A 25,522-nucleotide genomic window follows, 5' to 3' on the forward strand; every position below is an offset into this window, starting at 1 on the left:
AAATGCAAGAATACTGTACGAACGGATGAAGAGAAAATTTGAAAAATCGCATAAACGAAACAACGAAAGAGAGCGAAAGTATTTATAAACACGTTAGGGGCATAATGGTAAAAACAGGCAGTCATTAATGGGTGCACCGTTACCAAGGTAATTAATACCTACGCGAACCTCTAACGGACGCGACGTTCGATTAGACGTAACTGTGAAAATCAAAAGTCACGAAAAGTCACGTCGGTTGCGCAAAATCACGTCGGTTCCCTCATAGGTCGACTACGACCCCGAGTAGAATACTCGAACCCAATCCTAAAATAGAAATTGGGCTCGAGTAGGGGCACTGTTCATACCCTGGCCCAACGCTAAGGCCCAGAATCCAAGTAAAAAGGCCCAACCCAAAGGAGTTGAGCCTCACAATACACAAACCAGATGCCACGAAGTCGGCTATCTTCACGACTTGCTCTAAAGAAGTCGGTACGAGGATCAGCTGGCAGATAAACCCTCCCTCAAGAGGATAACTGCCCCTAGAATCTCTCTAACCACTTCCAAGAGCCATATCTCAACCACCCTAAGATAAAGGGACGGTTATTCCCCTTAAAAGGTGGAACTACTCCAACGGTGGTTATTGGTTCACCACTATAAATACACTGACACCTCTCAGGTATCTCTAAGTCCAAATACTCTCTAGACTTGCTCACACCCTTGCTGACTTAGGCATCGAAGTGTCTTTGCAGGTACCACCCCCATTCATTCATACTCACAAGTCGGACGGAGGCCCCCAAGGCGCAGACCCGCTCGAAGGCTTCCTTTCTCAGACGATTGGACCAACCCAACAAGTCCAGCCCACTAATCTCCAGTTACCCATCGTAACATATACAAAAAAGATAGCCACAGTTTTATTAACTATTTTAAACCGTTTTAATTTTTTCGTGATTCATAACTTAAAAAGACGAAAAAACATTAACAAGTCTCGAACCCAACCTCTACCTGAGTCATTTGTTCAAGTGGATAATATTCCTTGCTTGCAAATTAATATAGCGATCAAGAATAATAATCTATTTAATTTATTCTACACAGCTGACATATTCAATCAAGAATACTCTTGGTCTGAAATATAAATAAAGTGAATATTATTGGGCTATAATTACCTGAAAAATAAACTAGAACAATTCAGAGTTGAATACATTATTATTCCTTGGCTTTAAAATGGTGGATAAAAGTGAATTCTTTTTCGAAAGAAAAAATCAAAGGTGATGGTGATCTCATACTACAGTTGAGGCAAAAAGTGGGAAGGTCAATGATATGTGCAAGATTTCTTGAGGGAAAGAGGGAGAGTGATCTTGTTGGGATCCAAAGTGATGGAACAATCAATCCTCTTGTAGTATTTGGGCTTCACCAATTTGCCAAGAACGTAGGCCTTGGATCTAACCACAAAGCTGAGTTTCAATGGCACCGGCACCATTGGCATCCCCGTTGAGCTGCTAAGGCTTGCGCCGCTTCCATACAAGGGGATCTTGTTCCCCATCACTGCCACGCTCACCACCCTTTGACTCTTCCTTGACTGGTAGAACTTCCTCATCTGTTATTCATTTAAGAACTAACAAATTAACCAAGTAATGAAAACAAAAAATGTATATTTATGCTTAGCTTGCTGTCGTATTCTTACATCGCCGGAAGCAATTACGATTTCCGAATATGATAGATCTAAAGGTGTTGATGCCACATGGACCCCGAAGAATGTGCCAGTGTTACGGTAAGTGAATTTGACGGTAGAATTCATGGTGATCATGTCAGTGTTCACACCCGTAGCATCAGAACCAGCTTGAACTCTCAGATGGTCAAACTTGATGCTCTGCGGTAGACACAGAACAAGTTAAAGGGGGATATGGAGGAGTGAAAATTAAATTGAATGAAATGAAATTAAAGGAAACCTTGACGAAGATGTTGGGCTTCATGGGCCTGCTGGCACCCCAGAGGATGAGAGAGAAGAGGGTGAAGAGAAGGAAGAAGGAAAGGAGGAAAGCGAGAAAATAGTAGCGGCGAGTGTGGACACGCGCGTCATGTTCGGATTGGAGAAGGCCTTCTTCTTCGATGATGGAGTCGATCTGATCCTTCTTCTTGTTGATGAGCTTGCGAGAAGCGGAGAAGCGGCTCGACGAGGACTGGCGAGAGTGGCGGCCCATGGACGACTGGGAGTGCGGTGGGGACCCCATTGGGCTGAGCACCGGCGTCGACTGGAACGACGTCGTTGTCTTCTCGCCATCGTGTGATGGACTCTGAACGTAGTACACTGCCCTCCTCGGAGATGACGACGCATCTACGCTTGTCACTTCCGAATCTGTTTTTGCATGCATTTCCGGTTAAGCAAGTGTTTGCACAAATTGAAGCTCCAATATCTACTATAAATATATCATTGTGGCTTTGAGTTAGATTTTTTAAGCTTCAAAGGGAAGAAAAGGTAGTGCAGGCAGTAAAGTTAAATAAAGCGACACAACTACACTACACGACACGGAGTGGAAATTGAAAGTGAGAATGGGAACGGTTGAGGAAGATGAACAAGTAATGAGCCGACAGCTAGCTTCGGTACAGTTGTCACTACCCAACAGTAAAACAAACACGAATCTGCTACATACTCCATCAATCAATCTTCTTCAAAATGGATCGCAAATTGGATAATATCAATTTAAAGCGCCACCACATGCCCGCCTTCTTCATAACACCTCACTCTCTTCTACTGTACTATAATCACATCTTTTAAACCAATGTGTTTAGACACTTCTACCTTCATTATCTTTAATTGAGATGCGAATGTCGGTGCCTCTCGGATCTGTCGTAACCCATCAAGCCAGCTGACATGGGTTTCTGGAATTTATATGACTACTGTTACTGTTATTTCCACGTCAGTTCTTTTTCTGCGAAAGTCATTTTCACATTTCATGTACTATCCATCCCTGATTAAGAAAAGAAAAAATATATCAGACTAGGCTATAGGCTAACAGCCTCGAGAAATCAGTATAAAAACATGAAACCTTTTATTCTTTGTCTGATTTTTTATTCCCATATTTAATACATTATTTATGATTCTATTTTATTTTAAGACGCATTCATATTGCTTTGTAATTTAATAGCGTATGTTAACCTCTAAGAAATCAAATAAAGTAATAATTTAATAACATTATGCAAAAACCATAATATTGGTACTTGTCCGAAAAGGAGAACCATCCTTTCTTAAATAGCAAAAAATTAGAAGTGCGAAATTGGTCCACTACTACATCACATGCTTCGCGTGCGGCCGGTGGAGCCCACACACGCCATGCTTGAGTTCAGTCAATGAACATTACACTAAGTTGAGAAATTGAATACAGATTAATATTAAACTAGATTCGCAATAAACCTCCAACATAATCAGAAATTGAATTGATATCTAAAATCTAAAATGGTTAACCATGTTAATCAAAAGTGCATCGCAAGATGACGACAATCATTGTGCACACCATGCACCTAACCTCTCAATCAAATCTAAGATACAAATGAAATAAGAAAAAAGCTAACAGAATATCCACAAAGAGAGAGGGGAATGAACAGCAGCATTATTACAGGAAAAATTTCTAGCTAATTTATAGAAATTGTCCCCTTCACATTAGTCCTGTTCCTGCATGGATTTAAAACCAACCCCTGATCCATTAAACAAACAGATCATGCAGTTGCTTCGCCTTTCCATTTGAACAAATCCTGTACGACAAATTCATATGGTTATGTTCTGCAAAACAACCATAATGCATTTCTAAACGTGCAGTACAAGAAAAAACCTAGATTGGGAAGCACCTCTAATTAAACAGCAACATAAAACAGGCGAGAGTAATAAGGGTATACAAGAAGTCAACAAACAAACTTTATCCAACCACCTTGGTCACATAATCATCAGCATTGCCCATTGGGTTCTATCGGTTAATTTATACTGACTACTGAGTACTGAGCAATCAAGAAGTCAAGAACACTATGCATGCACATGAAGAATGATTGCATAAAGATTTACCAAGCTGGTAATATCTATTGTTTTGCGCTGCCGTTCTTTCTTCTGACGAGTGCACACATTACACCAGCTAGAGAAATCTGATTTATACCTTTGCAGCTCTCTAAAAGCAGAACTGCACAGAAATAATGCAACTTTCAATCTTTCATTTGGAGAACAACAAAAACCAGTCTAGATTATTGAAATATATGAAGAACATTATTCTTACAATCAGATCTAATATTTGAGTATTGAGTAAATAATAGTAGCATTCTCACAAAAATTGCAGAGATGTAGAAATTTCCGCGCAAGAAAAATTACAATGATATAATTTGTAGTGCAAGTGAAAATACCTTCGGCACCAAAGAACTAGGTTAACCCGATGACCCCATGTAGTGGCTCTAGCACCATGGCGATGACGACCATGATGAAGGACAGCTTGTCCAGGGACATGCGAATAATCAAAGATCTCCTGCTTTGAAATATTGAACTCCATTAAAGAGAATTTAAGTGATAAAGAACTGTTTACTAAATAAGAAAAATTTTATCACAACAATTTTATTTTATTTTTTACATTACCACAATCAACCATCCAATCTTTATGTTATTCCATCTCCGTGACTTACCTCTGCAATACTTTCTGTATTTATATGTTTATCACAACGCATGCCCCGAAAAAACAATTCCCCTCCACAAAATTCCTTGCCCAGGCAAACATTCAAGGTTATGTCTGCATCATCCACATGGAAACCTACAAATGTAAGAGTATGCATTAGATATTAAAGGAAAGTTCAGGACATATTAAATAGTAAAAGAATCCTACTTCCTACGTTATTGAAAAATCTATATGCCAATAGCTTATATAGCATGCTGATATGGTTGTTTGTAACATATGCAAGACAAGAGTAACTCACTACTTTTAAGACAAACTCGAATGCAACATATGATATAAGTGAACTGCAGAGAAACTCTACCCAAGTAGAACTTGTACCTAAGTCAATATCTCTATCTTTGCCATATTCCACAATAAACCCGTGATGAGCATCCAGGGTTGATCCACCAAGTTCTGCAAAAAACACTGCACAAAAAGGGATTAATTGATGAACATGTCCTATGAGAAATGAAAATGAAAATCTTAATCTCTTCTGGCAAAAAAATTATGTAATTGGTCAAATCAGCATGTGTTAAATTTAATCATTTAGACTTTATTCACCTTTAGACAAAGGACTAATGAAATTTTCTCTAAGCTTGGCAAGCATAGTTTGAAGGCCAAAGTCATCGAGTACAGTACCATACTTATTCATTGTATTGGGACGTATAATCTGAAATTTTGTTTTGAAAGCCCACCTCTCAAAGCTTTCGACCTGAGGATGCCACAGATAAATTTCAACATGTACAAGATATAAATAAATACAAGTACATGCTTCTGCTTCCAAGGTCTAAATTAAAGGAACAGAATACCGCTAGTTAAAATTATAAATTACCTCAGATAACAGCAATTCACAAAAGTGTGGCTGAAGCATTTCAAATGTAAAAATGCCAGGGAAGGGCTCAGAAACTATACTTCTAAAACTGTCTTCATTATTATCACTAATTGCTTTCAGGAATGCTGGGACAAAGAATGCTGTAGGATTCATAGCGTACAACTCTTTATTGAGAGGCTGAAAATTGTGATGCAAAAAAACCGGTAAGTCTAGTTAAAAATGAATCACAAAGGAGGATATGTGAAGTTTATCATTAAACTTCAGCACACCTTAATCTTAACCATATCTGTTGTTTTTTGAATTGGAAAATAGCTTCTTTTAGCAGCTGGATAAATTAGGTTGAAACACATAAACAGATGCCCAAGAAAATTGAATATTTGAGCTCACGTTTAATATTTAGCAGGGGACTGAGAAAAACTAAATCATAGAATCTACGATATCCATAAAATGCACTTCCATTATATATATATATATATATATATATATATATATATATATATAAGGTGCAAGTACTTAACAGCTTAGATATTGCATACCTTATAATTTGATAGTATCATCTGTGTGTATTCTCTATACTTTTGGTCCTGCCAAATAACATCACAACCATCATAAAAACAAGTGATAGAATAATAAAAGCAAAAACAACATTGATAATAGTAAATTCGAAATCATAATCATTTTATAAAAGATAAACAGAGAAAAAAGCCCTATGTACATCTGTTAAACACCATCAAATGCCACAAGTTAAAAATCACACATTCTTAAGTTGACTTTTCGGAGGGGGACAGAAACTCACCATATATCGCAACACATTCCATAATGCTACAGAACAATATCAAATATTTCTCACAAACTGACAAGCATAGAGAACCAACCAACCCCCCCCCCCCCCTCTTTTTCCTTCCCCCCAAAAAAATCATGCAGAACAACCCTAAATCCTCTGCTTTCATTCTATCCAGGTGCTGTAAATTAATTTTACAATGACACCCAATTTAAACCCTTAAACCTGAAGCAGAAGCATCACTGCTAATTAACATTTCTTGAGACACAAGGTATGCAATTTACCCTACTACAACGCTACCAATATTAAAACACACAATCATTCCCAGCAATAAGCTTCAAGAAACAAGCAATAATGACCAGGAAACAAGCCTTTCAGGTAAGGACAACGAAATGAAAAACATTCAAGAACACAAAACATGCTAGCAAGAGCGACAAGCAAACGATGAACAAAAACGAGAGAGAGAGAGAGAGAGAGACTCTAATGCGAGCGGCAGGGGGAAGATAGTCGAGGAGAATGGTTCTGAGGTACTTGAGCTTGTCCCCGCGAGTTGCATTGAGCATGTTCATCGGAAGGTGCTTCTCCAGAGAGCTGAAAATCGAAGGGCTGAAATCCAACTCCAATTCATCGTACGATTCCGATACGTGGTCTCTGATCGGGTTCACCCTCAGTCTCTGGCTCGAAACCGCTCCACCGTATGCGCACCCGGGGACGGCGTTTTCGGCGCCCCTCAATGCCGGGGATGCCACCCTCCAGTGGTCAGTCGATTCGCTGTGGAGGGACATGGTTCGAACCCTGCATTGCAACAATCAGCGTTTTTCTCTTAACATAGCATTCAGGGTGCCAAAGGAAACACTTTAGGGGAGATTAGGGTTTTTGGTGAAAATGCGGGTACCTTTTTTGTTTTTCTTTTCTTTCTTTGTTTTGGTTTTTTTTTTTTTTTGGGTCAACTCTTACTTGTGATTGTGAATGCTGTTTATCTTATTTTTCAAGCACTGCATTATTGAATTTTTCTGTTTATAACATAGTTTTAAAAATCGAACTGGACCGGCCGGGTCAATCGGATTAACTGGAAACCGATCACTAGGCCGGCTCTGTTAAGCCTATAAATTGTTTGACAAAAATCGGTTATAGAACCGGTCGAATCGGCAATTAATTGGTGAGCCGATAGAACCGGCCGATTTTTAAAGGGTTTTCGGTTCGAAAAAACTCTCCAAACGACGCCGTTTTGCCTTTAGAAAAAAAAAAACCTAAATCCCTTTCGTCACCCATAACCCAGTCATAGTACACACACTCTTCTTGAAATTGAGAGAAGAACCCTAGCCCCTAATCGTGCAGCCCGCAGCCACCGCAGTTCGTAGCCACCGCAGCGACGGTTTTGACCACCGCAACACCGCGTCGTTGTCTTCGCCGAGCTCTTTCTCTCTCTCTCTGTTTGTTGGCGTCGTCTAGTCGTCGGAAGCAGGGTTGAAGATTCTGCGGTCGTCGTTGTCGAGCTCTCTCTTCTCCTTGCCGTCGCTGTCAACCGCTCTCTTCTCCTCCGTTGAGTTCTCTCTTCTCCTCGTCGTCGCTGTCGAGTTCTTTTTCCCCCTCGCCGTCGCCGTCGAACTCGCTCTTTGTCGCCGTTGAGCTCGCTCTCCGTCTCTCTGTTTCTTCCTCCGATCAGCATTAAACACTGCTTCCTGAATTTGATTTTGCTTGTTTTGTATTGTTGATCTGTTGTTAATAATACTGATTGAGTTGCTGGATTAGTTCATTGATTGGGTTGCTGAGATTTTGTTAATTTTTTATTATTCTGAGTCACTGAGATTTTGTTAATTTCTTATTATTTTGAGTTGTTATATTCTGCCATAGCAATATTGTTGCTGGATTTTCTAATCTGTCTCTTTGGCCCTTCCTTTGGTAAATATTAAGTATGCTTCTTGAATTTGTTTTTGATTTTATGCTTGTTTTGTACTGTTAATTTGTTGTTAATAATACTGATCGAGTTGTTGGGTTAGGTTAATAATTCTGAATTATTGAGATTTTGTTTAATTTTAATTATTCTTGATTTGTTATATTCTGTCATAAACTCATAATAATATTGTTGCTGATTTTCTGATTTTTTAATTTTGAGTTAATTTTAATGATGTCCGACAATCTCAAACGGATTATATGCTTTTATATATTAATTCTGGTTTATTATTATACATTGATCATGCCTATGCTTTCATATGTTAATAGTTAACAGTGAATGAAATAACAAAATTTGTTTCATTCAAATTCAATTAATTTATAGTTATTATGGTAAATTATAAAATTTTAAATTTTATTAGATTAAAAAATATTAAATTTAAATATTTAAAATTATATATAAAATTTTAATAATTTTATTTATTATTTAATTAAACTGGTTGAACTTCGGTTGAACTCCAATCAGACCATTAAACTAGTGAATCAGTTGCTTTATCGGTTTACTGCTCGTAACCTTGGTTTATAAGAAGTTTGATTATTAAAAAAAAATAGACAGCAAGACAAAAAAAAAAAGACTATATAGGTTTAAAACTTAAAAGTAGTAGATGAGAATAAAGGTGATTTAAAAAAAAAAAAAAAACTATGGTTGAATAAGACCTTGCGTATTGTTTTTATCGAGGTTTTGAAAATCGAACCGGTCATCGAACCGTTTTAATTATTGGTTTATTGATTTAAAGGTTCAATTGATTCGACCGTAGTTGAACAAAAAAAAATCGTTTTATAATAAAATAATAAATAAAATATAAATAAATACACCAAAATTATACGATCTTATCAATTTACAAACTTAAAAGTTTTTTTAAAACTCTTAAAATATATATTTCCAAGTACTTTTGTCATCATCTTTTTCGGCTTTACATTCATCACTCAATTAAAAGATTATTTTTGTCATCATCTTTTTCAGCTTTACATTCATCACTCAATTAAAAAATCCACAACCCTAATCTTCTGTGATTTCTTTTGAAAAAATAAAATCCTATTCAAGAAGGAAACCAAAGCTGTAAGTAATTGAGAATATTTGTGAAACTCAGCACCAAGACATAGAACAAATATACATATAGAGCAGTACCAAACAATCCAATTTTCAATTCGATGAATTATAAACAAAAGGGTGTCTAAATATCCACAGAATCAATAAAATTCAGCATTAAAAAGCATCAAAAACCAAATTTTGCAGTTAAACCGTGGTTTACTTATTTTAATTCCTCCTATTCAAATGATATTTCCACCTTAACTGTGGTTTCTGCATAAGAGAAATACACTACCATTATCATCATCACTCCCAAGATCTCCAACAACGGCATCATCTTCATGATTTTCTTGCTCTAAATCAATAACATTGGATGTTTGTTAATTTTTTGAAAGCATCAATTTGGTTTAAAATTAAAATACAGCAACAAATAATCATCCCAAACTCTGAAATGAATAATTTTATCAACAAAAATTCAAAAAAAGCATACTCATAAATTAAAAAACAGCCGCAGCAGAGTAACAAACCCATTTTAGCAATAATTTCGACAACACAAAATCAATTTCTTTGATTGATTTCACATTCAGAAAATCACTAATCAGATTCAGAACAGACTCAACAGAGCAATAACAATAGAACCCAATTACAATATCACAACAACCCACTACCCCATAATCTCAACAAACAACATCCAAACAATTAATCATTTAATCATGCTTCAACAATTACTCATTTAATCATGCTTCAAGCAAACAGTTTTTCAACAATTAATCATGCTTCAGCTTCCAAGCAATCAGCTTCAACAATTAATCATGCTTAAAACAATCAGTTTTAACAATTAATTATTTAATAATGCTTCAAATGGGTGTTGACCCGATCTGTATACGAATGGTGTTGCTGAATGAAATGATGAATGTTGAACCAACAATTAATCATACTTCAAGTAATAACAGCAAGGTTTGAAGTTAGAACCAACAATTAATCATACTTAAACAATTATTATTACAACAAATTAATTTTATACCTAGGGTTAGTGGAAGACAGGAAAGAATGTAGAGCTGGCGGCGACAGGGACAGTGGTTGGGGTGGAAGGGTCGAACAGAGCTGGCGTCGGCGAGAAGACACTCGCGACAGCAAGGAGTGGTGGCAATGGCTGCGATTTCCACGGCTGACTTCGCGGAGGAAAGGGCTGTGTGAATCTCCAAGCTGGCTCTAGGAACTTGCGACGGTGAGTGACTTCCACAGAACTTGCGATGACTGCGGTGGCTAGACGGAGGTTGCGTCGGAAGCTCGAGGTGGAGACTCGAGGCGTGGGAACTGAGTGCGAGAGGTGATAGTGGAGAGCTGGAGGGTAGAGGCTCGAGAGTGGGGGCTGGGTGAAGACTGAGGCTAGGGTTCATTTCTGGATCTGTGGGTAAAACGCAGCGTTTTTGGCAAAATTTAAAAAATCGGCCAGATCACAGTTCGGTTCGACCAACCGTTTCTGGCCAGTTCATCGATTCAACTCCGGTTCTTGAATTTAACGATTTTGCCTTCTGTTCGAACCGTATTTGCTAACGGTTCTCGGTTTGACCGGTTCGGCCGGCCGATTCGAACCGATCTTCAAAACATTGGTTTTTATGCATAAGTGTTCATGGTCTAGAGTCGAGTAAGGGTGCACATGGTCCGATCCGCCCCGGCTCCAAATATTTTAGAGGCTAATTTGGTGTATTTTTATCGGGTCTAGAGTCGAGTAAGGGTCTCAAAAATAGACCCGGTCATTATTTCGGGTCGGACCCCCCGGTTTCACCCGACCCATGTGCACCCTAAGAGAACTAAAAAGGTATATATGTTTTAAATTAATTTCAATATTATGTTATATTAATTATAAGTTTATTATTTTATTTTTAATCACGCTTGTTGAATTATAAAATAGATTAAAGAAGCATCAAATTAGGATTTATGGACAAATTCAAATTCAAATATGGATATCAATTTTTCGGCAATAAGTTTCTTCTTTATAAATAAGTACATCATAAATAAATTTCTTTATAAATAAGTTTATTTATAAATTATTGTTAAAGCTTTAAAGACCCGGTTTGGATCCGGTATAATTGTGGTCTGAAAATATTTAGATTTCATCGGGTTTAGAACTGGGTTAGGGTCTAAAAAATAGACCTAGTGTATATTTAAGGCCGGATCTGGATTAGGATTAACCCGCTTTCATCTAACCCGTGAACACCCCTATTCGTTACTTCGTTATCTAATTTTATTCTTAAAAATTTTTTCCAATCAAATTAATCCTTAATAACAAAAATGCTAGGTGTGTATTTTTATTAACTAAGTTATTAAAATTTAAATTTCATTTACATTTTTTCTCCTCCTTCTCTTTTAATGTCATCATCGTCATTACTGCCACCACCACACTAGGCCTCCTCTTTCTCCTTCAACGTCATTATTGTTACTGTCGCCACCACCGTGTTACAAGACAAATGCTGAATATCGTCAAATTTACTATCAGATTTAGCGTCACAGATTAGTCCATAGAATAATATGAGAATAAATTAGTCTATCTTGAGCCACAGGACAAAATAAGTTAAGATTAATATTTAAAGAAGTGAGAAAGCAAATATGTTTAACATGACCTTTAATTATGGTGAAACTTCTTAATTTCGCTATTGAACATTTGAACTTATCTTCATAATGTTTGCTAACTTCGAATTTGAAGTACGCAGATCGCCCAGCAGATTTTAGCCCATTTGTCATCCCGTAACTTGCATGATTTAACTACATATCTTTATTCATGTATGTTACATGATACACACTATTCTACTTCTACTTTATATATAAATATAAACCTAACTTATTAGGTTGCAACCATAATTCTGAAAATTGGACCGAAACAACCAGTTAAATCGAAAATCAGCGATGAAAACAGTCCGATCCACTATTAAAAACTGTCCATTCAAAAACCGGCAAAAAATTGGCCGGTTGGACCGGACCAATAATCGGCCGGTCTTGATAAACGGCGCCGTCTGAAAAAAAAAAAAACCCAACGTTCAGCCCTCACTCACTCACTCACCCCCTTCCCCCAACACGGCAACACCCCCACCTATTCGTGAATCACTATCCCTCTGAACTCTGAAGCAAAGTTCAAAATCACCCTGCGAAAACCCTAGGTTCTCCCTGCAATGGTTCTGCCGCAGTGCCGCCGCCATCCGTGCTATCGGCGCCTCCGTGTCCTCTCTTGTAACTCAGGCCCTCTCTTGTAGCTCGGCGTCCTCCTTCCCCTGTCCCCGTCCTCCCTGGCTTCTCTGTTCGAGGTTGGAGCAGCTCGCCGCTCACCGGTCTCCGTCGAAGGTTAGTGGCACTGCGTTCACTTCTTCGGTTCTGCTCTTCCTTTTATGCTCTGTTTGCTGATTTTTGAACGTGAAATTGTGAATGGATTAATGGAAATCAAATAATTGATTTTGTGCTGCTGCCCTTTTTTAATTCCTGAAATTTTGGTTGAAATTTTCTTGCTGCTGCTAAAAATGGAAATCAAATCATTATTGAAATTTTTGTTTAGCTTTATTGATTTCAGGTTTAGTGTGATTAGGGATTACTTGTTGCTGTTTTGTAATGTTTGTTGCTGAATGCTAAAAATGGAAATAAAATTAAATGCTGTTTGTTGCTGAATGATAATTTTTGTTGCTGAATGCTGTTGGTAGTATTAATTTTGTGCTGCTATTAATTTTCTGGCTGTGTTGCTGTTGTTGTGGGTTCTCGGTTCTAGTGTGCTGTTGTGTGTTTTGTGACTCTGCTGTGTTGATCATCTTTCTCAATTGTCAATCTTCACTCTTCACTCTTCACTCACTTGCGTTGTGTTGATCAACTTTCTCAACTGTCGATGTTCTTTATCAGAACTGAGAAGGAAAATGGCAATCTAAACCAGCAAAAGGATTTCCGCAGCGTAAGCGCGTGCTCACACTCGCAGGAACAAGAAAACTAACTTTTTTTTTGCCCTCTGGTACCTCTTCGTCTTTCCTTCTATTTCTGCACTTGCTCATTGTATAGTAAGTCAACTCTTTGGATTTATGGCATAATTGAATTGGAGATTCAAGAGACACAGTTGATTTCTAATACTGAAAATTCACCCTTAGTTTTGATCTAAATTGTTTTGTTTAGTAGGAGCTAATAGAATCTCTTCATGGCTTTATCATTGTTGTTTTCCAAGTTATACTAGTTTCTTGTAAGAGAATTAAAGCTAGCTAGTCTTGCCTTCCGTTTTGCACAAATAAGAATATGTAAATAGGCCATTTTCTCAAAACTATAGTTAAAATTAGGAAGTTTAATTTAATAATATATGATGCAGATACGCCCATGGTACAAATATTTGAGTAGAAACGAAGTATTTGTACATTGTAGCTTGCATATGTTGCGGAATAGGATAATAACAATTAAGAGTATTGAGTATTGATATACTTGTTATCTCTCCTTGAAATGTTACTCTCTATTTACTGTTTTAATTTAGCTTTGCATTCTCTCGGGACTTTTTGGAACAGTGATTATAATGTTGTTTATTGGGTTTCTTTCAATATATTATAGTATTATCTGATATCTTCACACTTTGTACTATTTGAATTGGCATTTCTTTCAATAGTCACTCACAAGCTGCTTTTACATTCTAAGATGTTTATTTATAATTTATTAATTATTTTATTCTAAAATAGTTTTTTCGGTTGAACTACGGTTAGACCGGTTGGATCAGTGAACCAGTGACTAGAGCAGTTTGATGACTAGTCCGGTTCTCAGAACCTTGGTTGCAACACAGAACTCTTCGTATAAATTAGTCCATGGAGGGAAAATACGAGAACAATACCCGTGTCTCTGTTAAACCTCACGTATCCTGGCAAAATAAGTTAAGTTTAATGATTAAAAAAAAAAAAAAAAGTGAGAAAGCAAATATGTTTGGCAGGACCTTTAATTATGGTGAATCTACTTAATTTCGTCATTGAACTTATATCCGCAATGTTTGCGGGCCATGTCAGCGTGTTGGCTCTCTCCTGCGTTTTCATGCTCACCTCCTTCTCTTCTGTCATTGGCATTGGTTCAGTGGTCAGTTCCCCCTACATTCATCTCTTAATACTCATTTTACCGTTTCACTACTTTTTTTTGTTTATAATTTGAATTTGTTAAAGAATATCAAATAAATATAATCCATAGAACCCTCCCTATATTTCAACACCAATCAGTTCGGATTATATTTATTTGATATTCTTTGACAAATTCAAATTATAAACGAAAAGAAAAGGAGAAAAATCCGATTGGTGAAACCGTAAAAAGAGTGTTAAGAGATGAATGTAAAGGGAACTGACCACTAAATCAATGCCAGTGACAGAAGAAAAGGAAGTGGTCTTGAAAACGCAGAGCCAACACACTGACATGGCCCGCAAACATTGTGGAGATAAGTTCAATGACGAAATTAAGAAAATTTACCATAATTAAAGGTCCTGCCAGACATATTTGCTTTCTCATTTTTTTAATCACTAAACTTAACTTATTTTGCCCGGATATGTGAGGCTTTAACAGAGACACGGGTATTATTCTCTAATTTATATGTTTTTCAATCTCAAATAACAGAGTTTACGAAGAGTTCTGTGTTGCAACACAATAAGTTAGGTTTATATTTATGGTTTAATTATTCTGCAGGTCCCTATAATTTCACCAAATTTTCAATTAGGTCTTTATATTTTTTTTTTAACTTTTCGATTGGATCCCTGTACATTAAATTTTTTTCAATTAAGTCTCTGCCGTGAGAATAACATTTAAGGTAACAAAATATTCTCTTTAAAAAACTAATATTCTTATGAATAGGTTAGAATAGCTAGTTGAACATACATCTATTTTTTAGAATTTGGATCCTCTAAATTTTAAATTTGTACTTTAGAGGGTAAAGTGTGATCTTCTACCCTTGAATGGTTTCTCTCTCATATTTATTCTTGGTTCCACCTATAAAATAAATGGTGAGAGATCACACTTAAATCTCTAAAGTGAAATTCAAACTTTAGAGAATCCAAATCCTGTGCACTGCGTTTCTCCTCCATTGGTCCATCTTCTTCATCCATAGCCGCCGTCGTCCATGGCGGAGGCTTGGTAGTCATCCGTCCATCGCATCCTTCTCTCTGCGCTGCTCTGTTCTGTGTTGCTTTGTTCTATGGTCTTCTGTGCTGTTTGCCCGTCGAAGCCCTCGCCGTGCCTCGCCTCACGTCACCTCGCTGCGACGCGCCGCGATCTGCCTGTACTCGATTTGTCAAAACAGGTGACATTAAAATTGATTTTTTTTCATTTTTTCGAAGTTGATGAAACATGTTTATGCATATATCAATTTTTTCGTAGTTGATTAAAATTGGTTTGCTCTAATTTTAGTGTTTGATATTCATATAGATATTGTTTTGAAGTAACACTTTTTAGGATAATTCTTGCTTAGATACTATCGTTCGTTTTTTACTTAAAGTGATTGGATCAAACTTAGATGTTGTAGTAGTAGTTATGACTTGTGAAGTTCAATTGGTGTGCAAATGCAATAAGGTTTAGTGATTAATTTTGAATACTGAAAGTATACTCTTAAGTATTGATGTAAAATTTATTATGCTGTCATTAGATTATATTGCATCAAATGTGTCTGTGATTGCGAGACATGGATTCTAACAGTAAAACCTTCTTGACGAGTTGATATATAATTTGGTTATGCTTAATTTAGTTGGATAGTAACTACATCAAAATGTTTTCTTAATCAGTTGGAAAACATATCATTGATATGCTATGTCCACTATACAATTATTTCTTAATTTAGTTCTTCTGATATATTTTTACATGCAGTAATGTGGATTTGGTTGTATTTAATGTCAATTTTAGGGTTGCTTCTGTTGATAGTGAAGATGCTTTTGATTCAGCTTCTGAAGTAAATGTACATGGGTATGTTGACTGTGAGTCGCTTTTATTTCATCGAACTTATTCGAAGCATAATCTTAAATGTTATTGGGTGTGTATTTGACCGGGATTGAACAGATGGACTATCAACACTAAGTACTATACTGCTGATGTTTCTGTGTCATCTTGGTGATGATTTTTCTGTCCGGAACCTGCCCGTGTTTGTGATGGTTTTTGACACGAATAATGTTAGTTCCTTCACTTGACTACCCTTCAATTTATTTTTTGGTCAATGATCATTTATTCCATGAAAAAAATCTTACTTTCATTGTTTTAGCGTGTGTCTTGTTTTTGGCAGCCATTCTAACAGTAAACTTAATTTTCATTTTTCTTGTTATATGCAGCCATCTTCTCTAACTGCTATCTAAGATTGTGTATCTGGCTTGATATTCAAAACTTTGATATGATCATGTATGATTGCATATATTTGCTTTTATATGCAATAAATTGTTGGGACACCTGATGAACTCAAGTATGCTCTCTCAGAATTCTTCTCGGCTCGAAATCGGCCGTTATCAATGTTATTATTGATCTCTATACTGGTTCAGAGAGTGGGAGGCTGCAACACAAGAACTGATTTTCAGATTTTAAATTCAATAATACAAATTACATAGTCTTGTAGTTTTCTATGGTGTATCATGATATAATAAAGACACAAATTATATTCCATAAATCTACACAAATGTAAAATGTTACATGATCACAATTGTAAACTTATTACTACTATTTCTATTTCATTTTATCTACTTTTTTTAGGTTCTTAAGATAAGGAATTTTGAAAGTAAAAAAAAAAAAAGAGAGAAGGTATTTTGGTACAATTTATATATAAAGATATGTAGTTAAATCCTGCTGGCCAAAATTTGCCTGCCCCGCGTACCTCAGATTCGAAGTTAGTAAACATTATGGAGATAAATTCATGGCGAAATTAAGAAGATTTATCATGATTAAATTAAATAAATAAAATCGAAATATGTAATATATATAGACAATTTATTATTTAAAAAATGCGATATATTCATACAAAGGCAAAAAGGATATGCGCGTAATGTGTATCTGAGATACGTATATTATTATATTGATTTAATTATAATATTATGTACCCGTATTATTGTATTTATATGGTTAATTAAATATTTAATTAAAAAAAAATTAAAAAAATTAACATTTAAAAATTTAAAACTATCCAAAATATGTGCAAAATAATATGTATGGCTAATAAAATATGAGTCCAAATTAATAATTGACTAATAAAAAAACGCACTCTAATAAAAATATTGTATGACTAGTAAGCATCCTATATTAAAAAAAAAAAATTATCCGATTATTGCTTATACTATACTAAAAGTGCGTGTAAAATATAGGATGCTTGCTAGCCATCCAATATTTTTATTAGAGTACTTTTTTATTTTTATAAACAATGGGGGTGAAAGAACACCTAAAGGAACAACAAGAAAATCACTCTAGGAAAGAAACTCCTACTAGATAAGTCATAAAACATAAAGGAATACTGAAAGGCAAAAAGAAAACAACATGATATAATATTTATATAACAAATTAATAAAGTTTTACTTGTAAAGGTTGAATTTAATAAATATCATATAATATTTATCTAAAATATTTTAAAGCAAAAACAACACTATAATATAAAGACATTTAATTATGATATTTTATTATTAATTTTAATGTAAAATATATAATTTAATTAAACTATGGATCAGTCGAGTCTACTTAAAAGTTAAAACATGACTTAACCTGATACAAAATTATACAGGATAAAATGACAAATTCGAATATAAAAAATACTTTGATTTCGAGCCAAAATTCAGGGGTTTTGAATCTTCAACACCCATAGGCCCTCTAGTCAACTTTTGAAGAACTATAGAACTAAGAGTTAAGATCATTGCCCGAAATCCAAATCCAATCCAATATTAAGTAATGATTATGTAGTTTGAGTTAACAAATCTTGTTTTCTCTCGTTTATGCTAGCACAACGTCCAGACAATATATTGTCACCATCAATTACTCATTTAGAATATTCATTTTACATGCAACGAAAATGATAAGATACTATAATACTATCGTATCGATTTTCTTTGAAAACCAATAAAATATATTATCTTTTAAGAATAGAACAATTTCGTATCATTATTATTAAATTGCATGCCAAATCCTACGTTAAATTGAATTCATAGTAAAATTGAAGAAATTACTCGACGATGATAGAAAATCAATACAAATAATAATGTCACTAAAATCATTACAAAGGAGATGGTGGGAACATGGTCAAGCAAATCATAGAGGTTGGCCACTCTCTAACTACCTGGCTAACGTGATCCACCTTCAATTTGTCTCCCTAAAATATTACATTTTGTAGCCTAGAGATAACTTAGCATATATGTTAAACGCTTATATGCCTTTGTAATTGTTCATACACTGGCTCAACACTAAGGCCCAGTTCCAAATACACCAAAAGATCCAATCTAAAGATTGCCTTCGTTATTCACCGACCTCTTTAAAAGAGGTCGGACTCAACACAGACTTCTTTCCAAAGAAGTCGGGCTCAAGAGATAGCTGGTAGATAACACTTATTTAAATAAGTAACTGCCCTTAAAATCTCTCAACCCACTTCTAGAAGCCATATCCCAACAATCCCTAGATAAAGGGACGGTTATCCACCTAAAAAGGTGGCACTACTCCAACGGTGGTTATTGGATCACCACTATAAATACCCTGACACTCCTCAGGTATCTCTAAGCCCAATACTCTCTAGACCTGCTCACACCCTTGCTGACTTAGGCATCGGAGTGTCTTTGCAGGTACCACCCCCATTCGTTCATACTCACAAGTCGGACGGAGGCCTCCAAGGCGCAGACCCGCTCAAAGGCTTCCTTCCTCAGACGATTGGGTCAACCCAGCGAGTCCACTCCAATAATCTCCGGTTACCCATCGTAACAGTAATAATATCGGTAGCTGCCGATAATCACTTTATAAAAAATGAACAATTTTGAATGTTCCTTCAGATTGTTTCCTCTCTATATAAGCACGTCTCTCTAAGTATTTCCTTAATCTCCATACCCAAGTCTAAGTTGCTAGAACAAGAACACAGGAATGGAAAGTGTTATGACAAAAAAAAGTGAAGCTTCTTGTGGCATTAATGGCCCTTCAATTTTGTTTTGCAGGATACCACATTGTCTCTAGACTTGCACTTAATATTGGTGTCGGTAAAGTTGTTTACCCTATTTATCGAAATATAATTGCCCTTCTTTTGTTGAGTCCACTTGCTTGTTTCTTAGAGAAGTAAGTTTCATGATTAAACATGCATATTTTATAGTTTCCTATAGTCTCTGTCACTTTTTATGTTAGCAAGATTTTAACATGAAACAATGAACAGGAACGAAAGACCACCTCTTACTTTTTCTTTGCTGTTTCAGTTTTTCCTATTAGCATTGCTCGGGTAAGCAATAAAAAAAAACCCTGCAATTTTCGAGTTATTTGTTTCCGTTTTATTCTTCTAACATTATTTTTCATTGGCTGTGCTAGCATCACTGCAAACCAAGGGTTTTACTTGTTGGGATTATATTATGCTTCTCCAACTTTTGCTTCTGCAATGCAGAATTCAGTTCCTGCAATCACTTTTGTCATGGCCTCAGCTCTAGGGTATTTCATTTCACATCTCCTTCTGAGTTTGAACATTTTTGTCATCTGATCTATTCACAAGTTGTTTTTTATAGACTTGAGGAAGTCAACATTGCAAGAATAGATGGATTGGCAAAAATTCTAGGAACCATTGCAAATGTTGGAGGTGCAACTGTGAACTGTGATCACTCTATACAAAGGCCCTCCTCTTCTCCACCTGCAGACACCTCAGATGCAAGAAGAAAGCTACATACATCAGTCATCAACCAAAGTTCAGAATTGGACATGGGGTTGCGTATACTTGCTTGGACATTGTTTGTCTTGGGCTGCTTGGATGGTTTTTCAGGTATCTTCGTCATAATCATTATTGATCATGAGTTACATGCATGAAAGTTGAAACTGCAAATTAGTAAACGCCTGGCTTCATTCTTAATAATGTTGCACTGACTCTATTTGCTTAATTGTTTTCTCATGTTAAGCAAAGTGGCTAAACCCTTTTTTCAGGCTCTTGTGGTGAAGAAGTATCCAGCAAAACTATCACACTTCCTTTACATTCTTCTTTGGATTAGTTCAGTTCTTGATTATAGCAGCCTTTTTAGAAACTGATATGGAACGTTGGAAGATAATATCAACAGAAGAGCTTCTTACCATCCTATATGCTGTAATACTCTTCACTTCATCAATGAAATATAGTTCGGATGTTGATCATCTTAATTGAAAAAGTCACGTGAATATGTGATTCATTCTTATCTAATCTCAAATCATGCAACTTGGTGTAAGTCAACTGAATTCATTTATGCCTTGATGATTCCAGGGAATTGTATCGTCTGGGGTGTCATATCTCTGCAAACATGGTGTATTCAAAGGGGTGGCCCTGTATGTGTTGCTGTCTTTCAGCCATTGCAAACCTTTTTAGTTGCTATAATGGCAGCCCTCATTCTTGGTGATCAGTTATGCTCTGGAGGGTATATAGAACAATTTATTAACCCTGAATATAAGATTTTCTTCAATCAGTTGAAAAATGGCATAATTACGTAATTTGACCACCCCCCCCCCCCCTCTTTTTTTTTTCTCCATTTACAGGATTATCAGCGCAATACTGATCATGGTTGGCCTCTACTTAGTCCTATGGGGAAAGAGCAAGAGCAAAGAGAAAAATGCAACCAATGCAAAAAAGTCATTACTAACAGAAGCCTTGCTCAACGATGAGGAAGAGAATAAACATGCTGATGCAGCACCTAAAGGCATACCTTGACATCTCGATCCATTGACATTGACAAATACATGCAATCATGCATACCATGGCATCTAGTTTCTGGTGTAGTATCAGCACAACACAACACAACAACTGAAGTAGTCCAGCTCTTTGCAGCATTGCAACTTGTGCAAGAATCAGCTATTTTTCATTAATGTTCTTTATGCTTATTTTCACCTAGTAAATCATATACTAGATATTCGAGTCAAGGGCTCGAGGCATAAGGCCTGCTGGCTAATGTTAGTTTAAACGAGAAGATAAAACTGTCCGCTAGAATCCATGTGCTTTTGCTTTACTCACTGACATGTACATCTGATTTTATGTATGAAAGGTCATACTCACTATGAACATTTAAAAACCCACTTTAGATGAATGATGAGTCTAAATAGATGAGTTCTCTATACATGAATGTTAAGTTTACCGTTCCTTTTTCAATTTTATAAACAGCATGCCAGCAAAAAGAAAGAACTTACCACGCAACTATTAACAAGGGGTCCAGAACTCAGAAACCCAACCGAGAACAACAGCAACTAAGAGGCAGTCACCACACTCAATGAACACCGCAGCCAATCAACCACTCACAGTGATACATCAACCGAATCCACAATTCACACAACTGCTAAAACTATTCAATCCAAGGGCTCACTTTTTAATTTGAATATGGAAGCAAAAGTGGTGTTGATTTCGGATATGGGGGATAGTTTCAGTGAAACAGAACTCGGACCATGCGAGTTCTCCGTCAGTAAAAAAATTGAAAACAACAAACAACTCGGAGGGTCCGTTTTCTGGCTTCCGAAATTCATATTTGTCCAACCACAAGTCGGACCATGCGATTTCTTAAGGAAAATTTTAAAATCAAACAACTCACATGATCCGATTTGTGTACTCCCACAAGTCGGAGTCTGAATTTTTTTTCAACTTTTTAAACACAAATCGGATGGTCCGATTTGTGTACTCCCACAATTTTAAAAAACACCAAAAATTACCATGTTAAAGTATAGCACTCATTTTGCTTCCATATCAAAATTTTTTAGCCAAAAAACCTTCCTGGTGCTTTTCAATAAAGTCTTGTCATATCCAAGTGGATGACATCACTGCAGCAGAATACTGATCTAAAGTTTCTGCATGAGTCCCAACCTGCTATTCCCACTGCAGCAATCAAAGGGGTGGACAACCCCCTCATCAGTAAAAAGGGCAACACCAAATATCGCTGGTAACCCTAGCCCAGTTTTACAAGAGTTGACTCAGAAGTAGATTCCGAAAATAGTTCTCCTTCCCTCTTGTAAGAAGCCATTCTAATGAGATATATACATCCCTACCGTATTTTCTGATTACTAAAGAAAGTGAAAATGGTTAGACATAACACACCTAGAGACTTGCTACATCAACAGAAGAAATGAATTAATATTAATAGACTCTAAATGGATAACATTAAGTAAAAATATTGCTGGTGACACCAGAAAGCACCACAATTCACAAGGGCATCCAAAATTTTAGATATAGAAGCAAAAGCAAGTTGAAATTACATAACCAAAGTCACTAGCAAGCACATACACTAGGAATTTAATTAAAACAAAGAAAGGCGTAAGATGATGACTCTTTAATCATTTAAAAAAAGGATGATGGCTCAATTTCTGTAACTATTCACTCAAATCTACCTCACAGTTACAATATCATCGATCTTCAGAATCATCCGCACACACTCTGTAGCCAAGGTGATTGCACTCGTGCTTACCAGCAGTGGCTGCACCACATTCTCCTCCAAGATGTTGGTAATCTGACCCTTCCTCACATTGATTCCGGCATTGATCTCTCCCTGCGCGTGCCGATTCCTCAGCTCAGTCACAATTGCAATGGGATTCAAACCTGCATTCTCAGCCAAAGTATAAGGAATGACTTCGAGCGCCTCAGCAAAAGCTCTAACACAGTAACCCTCCATCCCATGCAAAACCTTAGCCCAGGCACCAAGTTGCCTTGAAAGCTCAATCTCGGGAGCACCGCCACCAGCAATCAGAAACCTCTTGGCAACCAAACACCTAACAACACACAAAGCATCATGCAGACTCCTGTCCGCCTCATCCAGCACCAGCTGGTTGGACCCGCGAACAAGCACGGTAGTGGTCTTCCCCATATCCTTAATCCCAGTAATCTTCACAATCTTACCATCCCCAAGCGAAACCTCCTCCACAAGGTCAGCATGGCCCAACTTTTCAGCCCGGAAGTGCTCAATGTTGGCAATGGGCAAGCAATTCAAAGTTTTGGTAATAAACTCAATGTCATCCCTCTCAACATCCTTAATCACCAAAATCTTAGCTTTAGCAAGGTAATGCAAAGACAAATCAGTAACAGCATCTCTCAGAATACTCTTCTGAATCAACAACACATTACAGCCAGTAGACTTAATCTTCTTAATCATGCCCAAAATATAGCTCCTCTCTTCCTTCAGAATCCTATCCATCTGAGAGTAATCACTCACCACTATACTCTGCTCAATGTCGGTCTTAGGGGGCGAAATCTGGAACTGAATGACAGCGATCTTGGCATTCTCCATGCGGGTAGGTCCACCGGCAGCATGGCTGACCTTCTTGTCAAAAACGAGACCCTTCACAAGTTCAGTATCGTCGACTGTTCCGCCAAGCTTCTTGACGATCTTGATGTCGCGGAGGTCGACCATGTCAGGGGTGGCAGGGTCTACAACGGAGAGCACGGAGTCGACGGCGAGAGGGGCGAGGAGCGTCGAGTACTGGCTGACAACCTTACTGTTTAGCGAAGTGCTGGCAGACTTGACGAGGGAGTCCTTGTCGGAGAGCTCGACGGGGACAGCCATGGCGGAGAGAACGTCGAGGGCCTTCAGCGAGGCCTTGTGGAGGGAATCTGAGATGACGGTGGGGTGGATGCCGTGTGAGAGAAGGATTAGACACTGCTCGAGGAGTGCGCCGGCGATGACGACAACGGTGGTAGTGCCGTCTCCGGCGGCAGAGTCCTGTGACTTGGAGAGCTCAACGAGCATCTTCGCGGCGGGCTGGAGGACCTGCATCTTGTTGAGTATGGTGGCGCCGTCGTTGGTGATGATGACCTCATCGGAGGAAGTGGAGATCATCTTGTCCATGCCTTTGGGGCCAAGGGAGGTCCTGACGGCACTGGCGACGGCGCGTGCAGCGACAATGTTAGCATGGCGGATGTCCTCCTTGCGCTTGTTGTCGACGTAGGACTCCGTCTTGGAGGAACGGTGCTGCTGAGGGGCTGTGACTGCCGCCATTGTTGAGTGAGCGAGCGAGTGAGTGGGAACCCTAGTATGAGAGTGATGAAATGGGGAAAAAGTGAAAACCCTAGATTTGGGATTCAGACTTCTTTTTTCTTCTGTTGAGCGGGGTTTATGTCTTCACTCTTCTGGGAGCCGCGATTTATTCGGTTTTTTCACTTTTTCTAGACTCTTTCAGTTTCACTTCATCATTTTAATGATTATTGATTATTGATTATTGTATATATAAAAGGAAAAGTCTAGGGGCAAGCAACTTTTTCAAATTCTGACCAGTATGTAACCAGCAAAAAAAAGTGAGTCATTGGATGAAATTCCACACCAATCTCACACCATTAAAACTATCATTGATGGCTATTTGATGGCTACAAATGCCAAAAGTTACTACTCCATAACACTCCTCTATATAAAATCTGGATAAAAGTTTTAAGATTTTGATTAATTTTTCTTTCAATTTTTTTCCTATCTATCTTTTGAATTTTGTAAAAATAAAAACACTTAGGATAAATGATCCTCATAAAAAAAATTCAGGCAACTCAATTTTTAATATTAAACAAATAATTAGGATGTAATATTATTTGGTCCTGTAATTTGAACTAAATTTTAATTTAATCTCTAATATTTTAAATATTTTATTTCAGTCATAAAATATTTTAAATATTTTATTTTTATTTTAAAAAAAATTAAACAGATTTAATATTATGACACTATTAAAGTTATTGTTCTATTAGATAATCAATATGAGAGTAACTAACTAGATAAAAAATAAAAAATTTGTTGTAAAAAAAAAAATAACTCTTTATTATTCTAATTTTTCGAATTTCAAAACTACAAATACAAATAGTTAACTTGAGTTTTTTTTTTGTGACTAAATAGTTAACTTGAGTTAGTTTATATTGTAGTTAGTTTCTAAATTTTGTCTTAAATTTAACAGGAGTAATTTGCATATTGAATAGCTAATAACATTCTATTTTAATTTGTAAATAAATTAATTCATCAAATATCATCAATGTAAAAGTTTTTCCTTTAATTCTAGAGTATTAATTATTGATTGTTAATATTTAAAAGATTGAAAAAGAAATTATTACATAAAAAGTTTAGTTGTGTTTTTTTAATACACAAAAAAATATATCACTTAACTAATAATGTTATAACATTCACATCACT

The 25,522-nt window shown here is 36.6% G+C and overlaps 3 protein-coding genes, 2 long non-coding RNA genes and 1 pseudogene across 6 annotated transcripts; 3 read left to right on the forward strand and 3 right to left on the reverse strand.

Moving 5' to 3' along the window:
- Positions 1-1,102: 1,102 nt before the first annotated feature.
- Positions 1,103-3,193, reverse strand: LOC112734231 (uncharacterized). The gene is made up of 3 exons (XM_025783463.3): positions 1,926-3,193; positions 1,661-1,846; positions 1,103-1,573 (listed from the first exon to the last, which is right to left on the reverse strand). Exons 1-3 carry the CDS (start codon positions 2,346-2,348, stop codon positions 1,289-1,291), a joined length of 894 nt encoding a protein of 297 aa, XP_025639248.1. The 5' UTR covers positions 2,349-3,193; the 3' UTR covers positions 1,103-1,288.
- Positions 3,194-3,383: 190 nt separating this feature from the next.
- On the reverse strand, positions 3,384-7,516 carry LOC112734230 (2-oxoglutarate and iron-dependent oxygenase domain-containing protein CP2). Of its 2 annotated transcripts, none has more exons than XM_025783461.3 (9): positions 6,751-7,516; positions 6,027-6,074; positions 5,491-5,667; positions 5,220-5,370; positions 4,998-5,084; positions 4,633-4,757; positions 4,360-4,478; positions 4,031-4,142; positions 3,384-3,726 (listed from the first exon to the last, which is right to left on the reverse strand). In XM_025783461.3, the coding sequence occupies exons 1-9, from the start codon at positions 7,054-7,056 to the stop codon at positions 3,691-3,693; spliced, it is 1,161 nt and encodes a 386-aa protein (XP_025639246.1). In that variant the 5' UTR covers positions 7,057-7,516; the 3' UTR covers positions 3,384-3,690. The 2 variants fall into 2 exon arrangements, with proteins under 2 accessions (XP_025639246.1, XP_025639247.1); XM_025783462.3 differs by having other exon boundaries at positions 5,298-5,370; positions 6,751-7,436.
- Positions 7,517-12,301: 4,785 nt separating this feature from the next.
- LOC140183895 (uncharacterized) lies at positions 12,302-13,364 on the forward strand. Its single transcript, XR_011880404.1, has 2 exons — positions 12,302-12,593; positions 13,137-13,364. It is a non-coding gene; the product is annotated as an uncharacterized lncRNA (long non-coding RNA).
- Positions 13,365-14,222: 858 nt separating this feature from the next.
- LOC112734233 (uncharacterized) lies at positions 14,223-16,955 on the forward strand. The gene is made up of 4 exons (XR_003168338.3): positions 14,223-15,534; positions 16,131-16,190; positions 16,284-16,393; positions 16,550-16,955. It is a non-coding gene; the product is annotated as an uncharacterized lncRNA (long non-coding RNA).
- A 2,380-nt stretch (positions 16,956-19,335) lies between these two features.
- Positions 19,336-21,257, forward strand: LOC112735585 (WAT1-related protein At3g18200-like; annotated as a pseudogene).
- Positions 21,258-22,568: 1,311 nt separating this feature from the next.
- LOC112734234 (T-complex protein 1 subunit delta) lies at positions 22,569-24,550 on the reverse strand. The gene has a single exon (XM_025783464.3). It carries the CDS (start codon positions 24,353-24,355, stop codon positions 22,751-22,753), a length of 1,605 nt encoding a protein of 534 aa, XP_025639249.1. The 5' UTR covers positions 24,356-24,550; the 3' UTR covers positions 22,569-22,750.
- Between the last annotated feature and the right edge of the window lie 972 nt (positions 24,551-25,522).

This window comes from Arachis hypogaea, chromosome 3 (assembly GCF_003086295.3).
Source record: "Arachis hypogaea cultivar Tifrunner chromosome 3, arahy.Tifrunner.gnm2.J5K5, whole genome shotgun sequence".
Taxonomy (NCBI): Eukaryota; Viridiplantae; Streptophyta; class Magnoliopsida; order Fabales; family Fabaceae; genus Arachis; species Arachis hypogaea.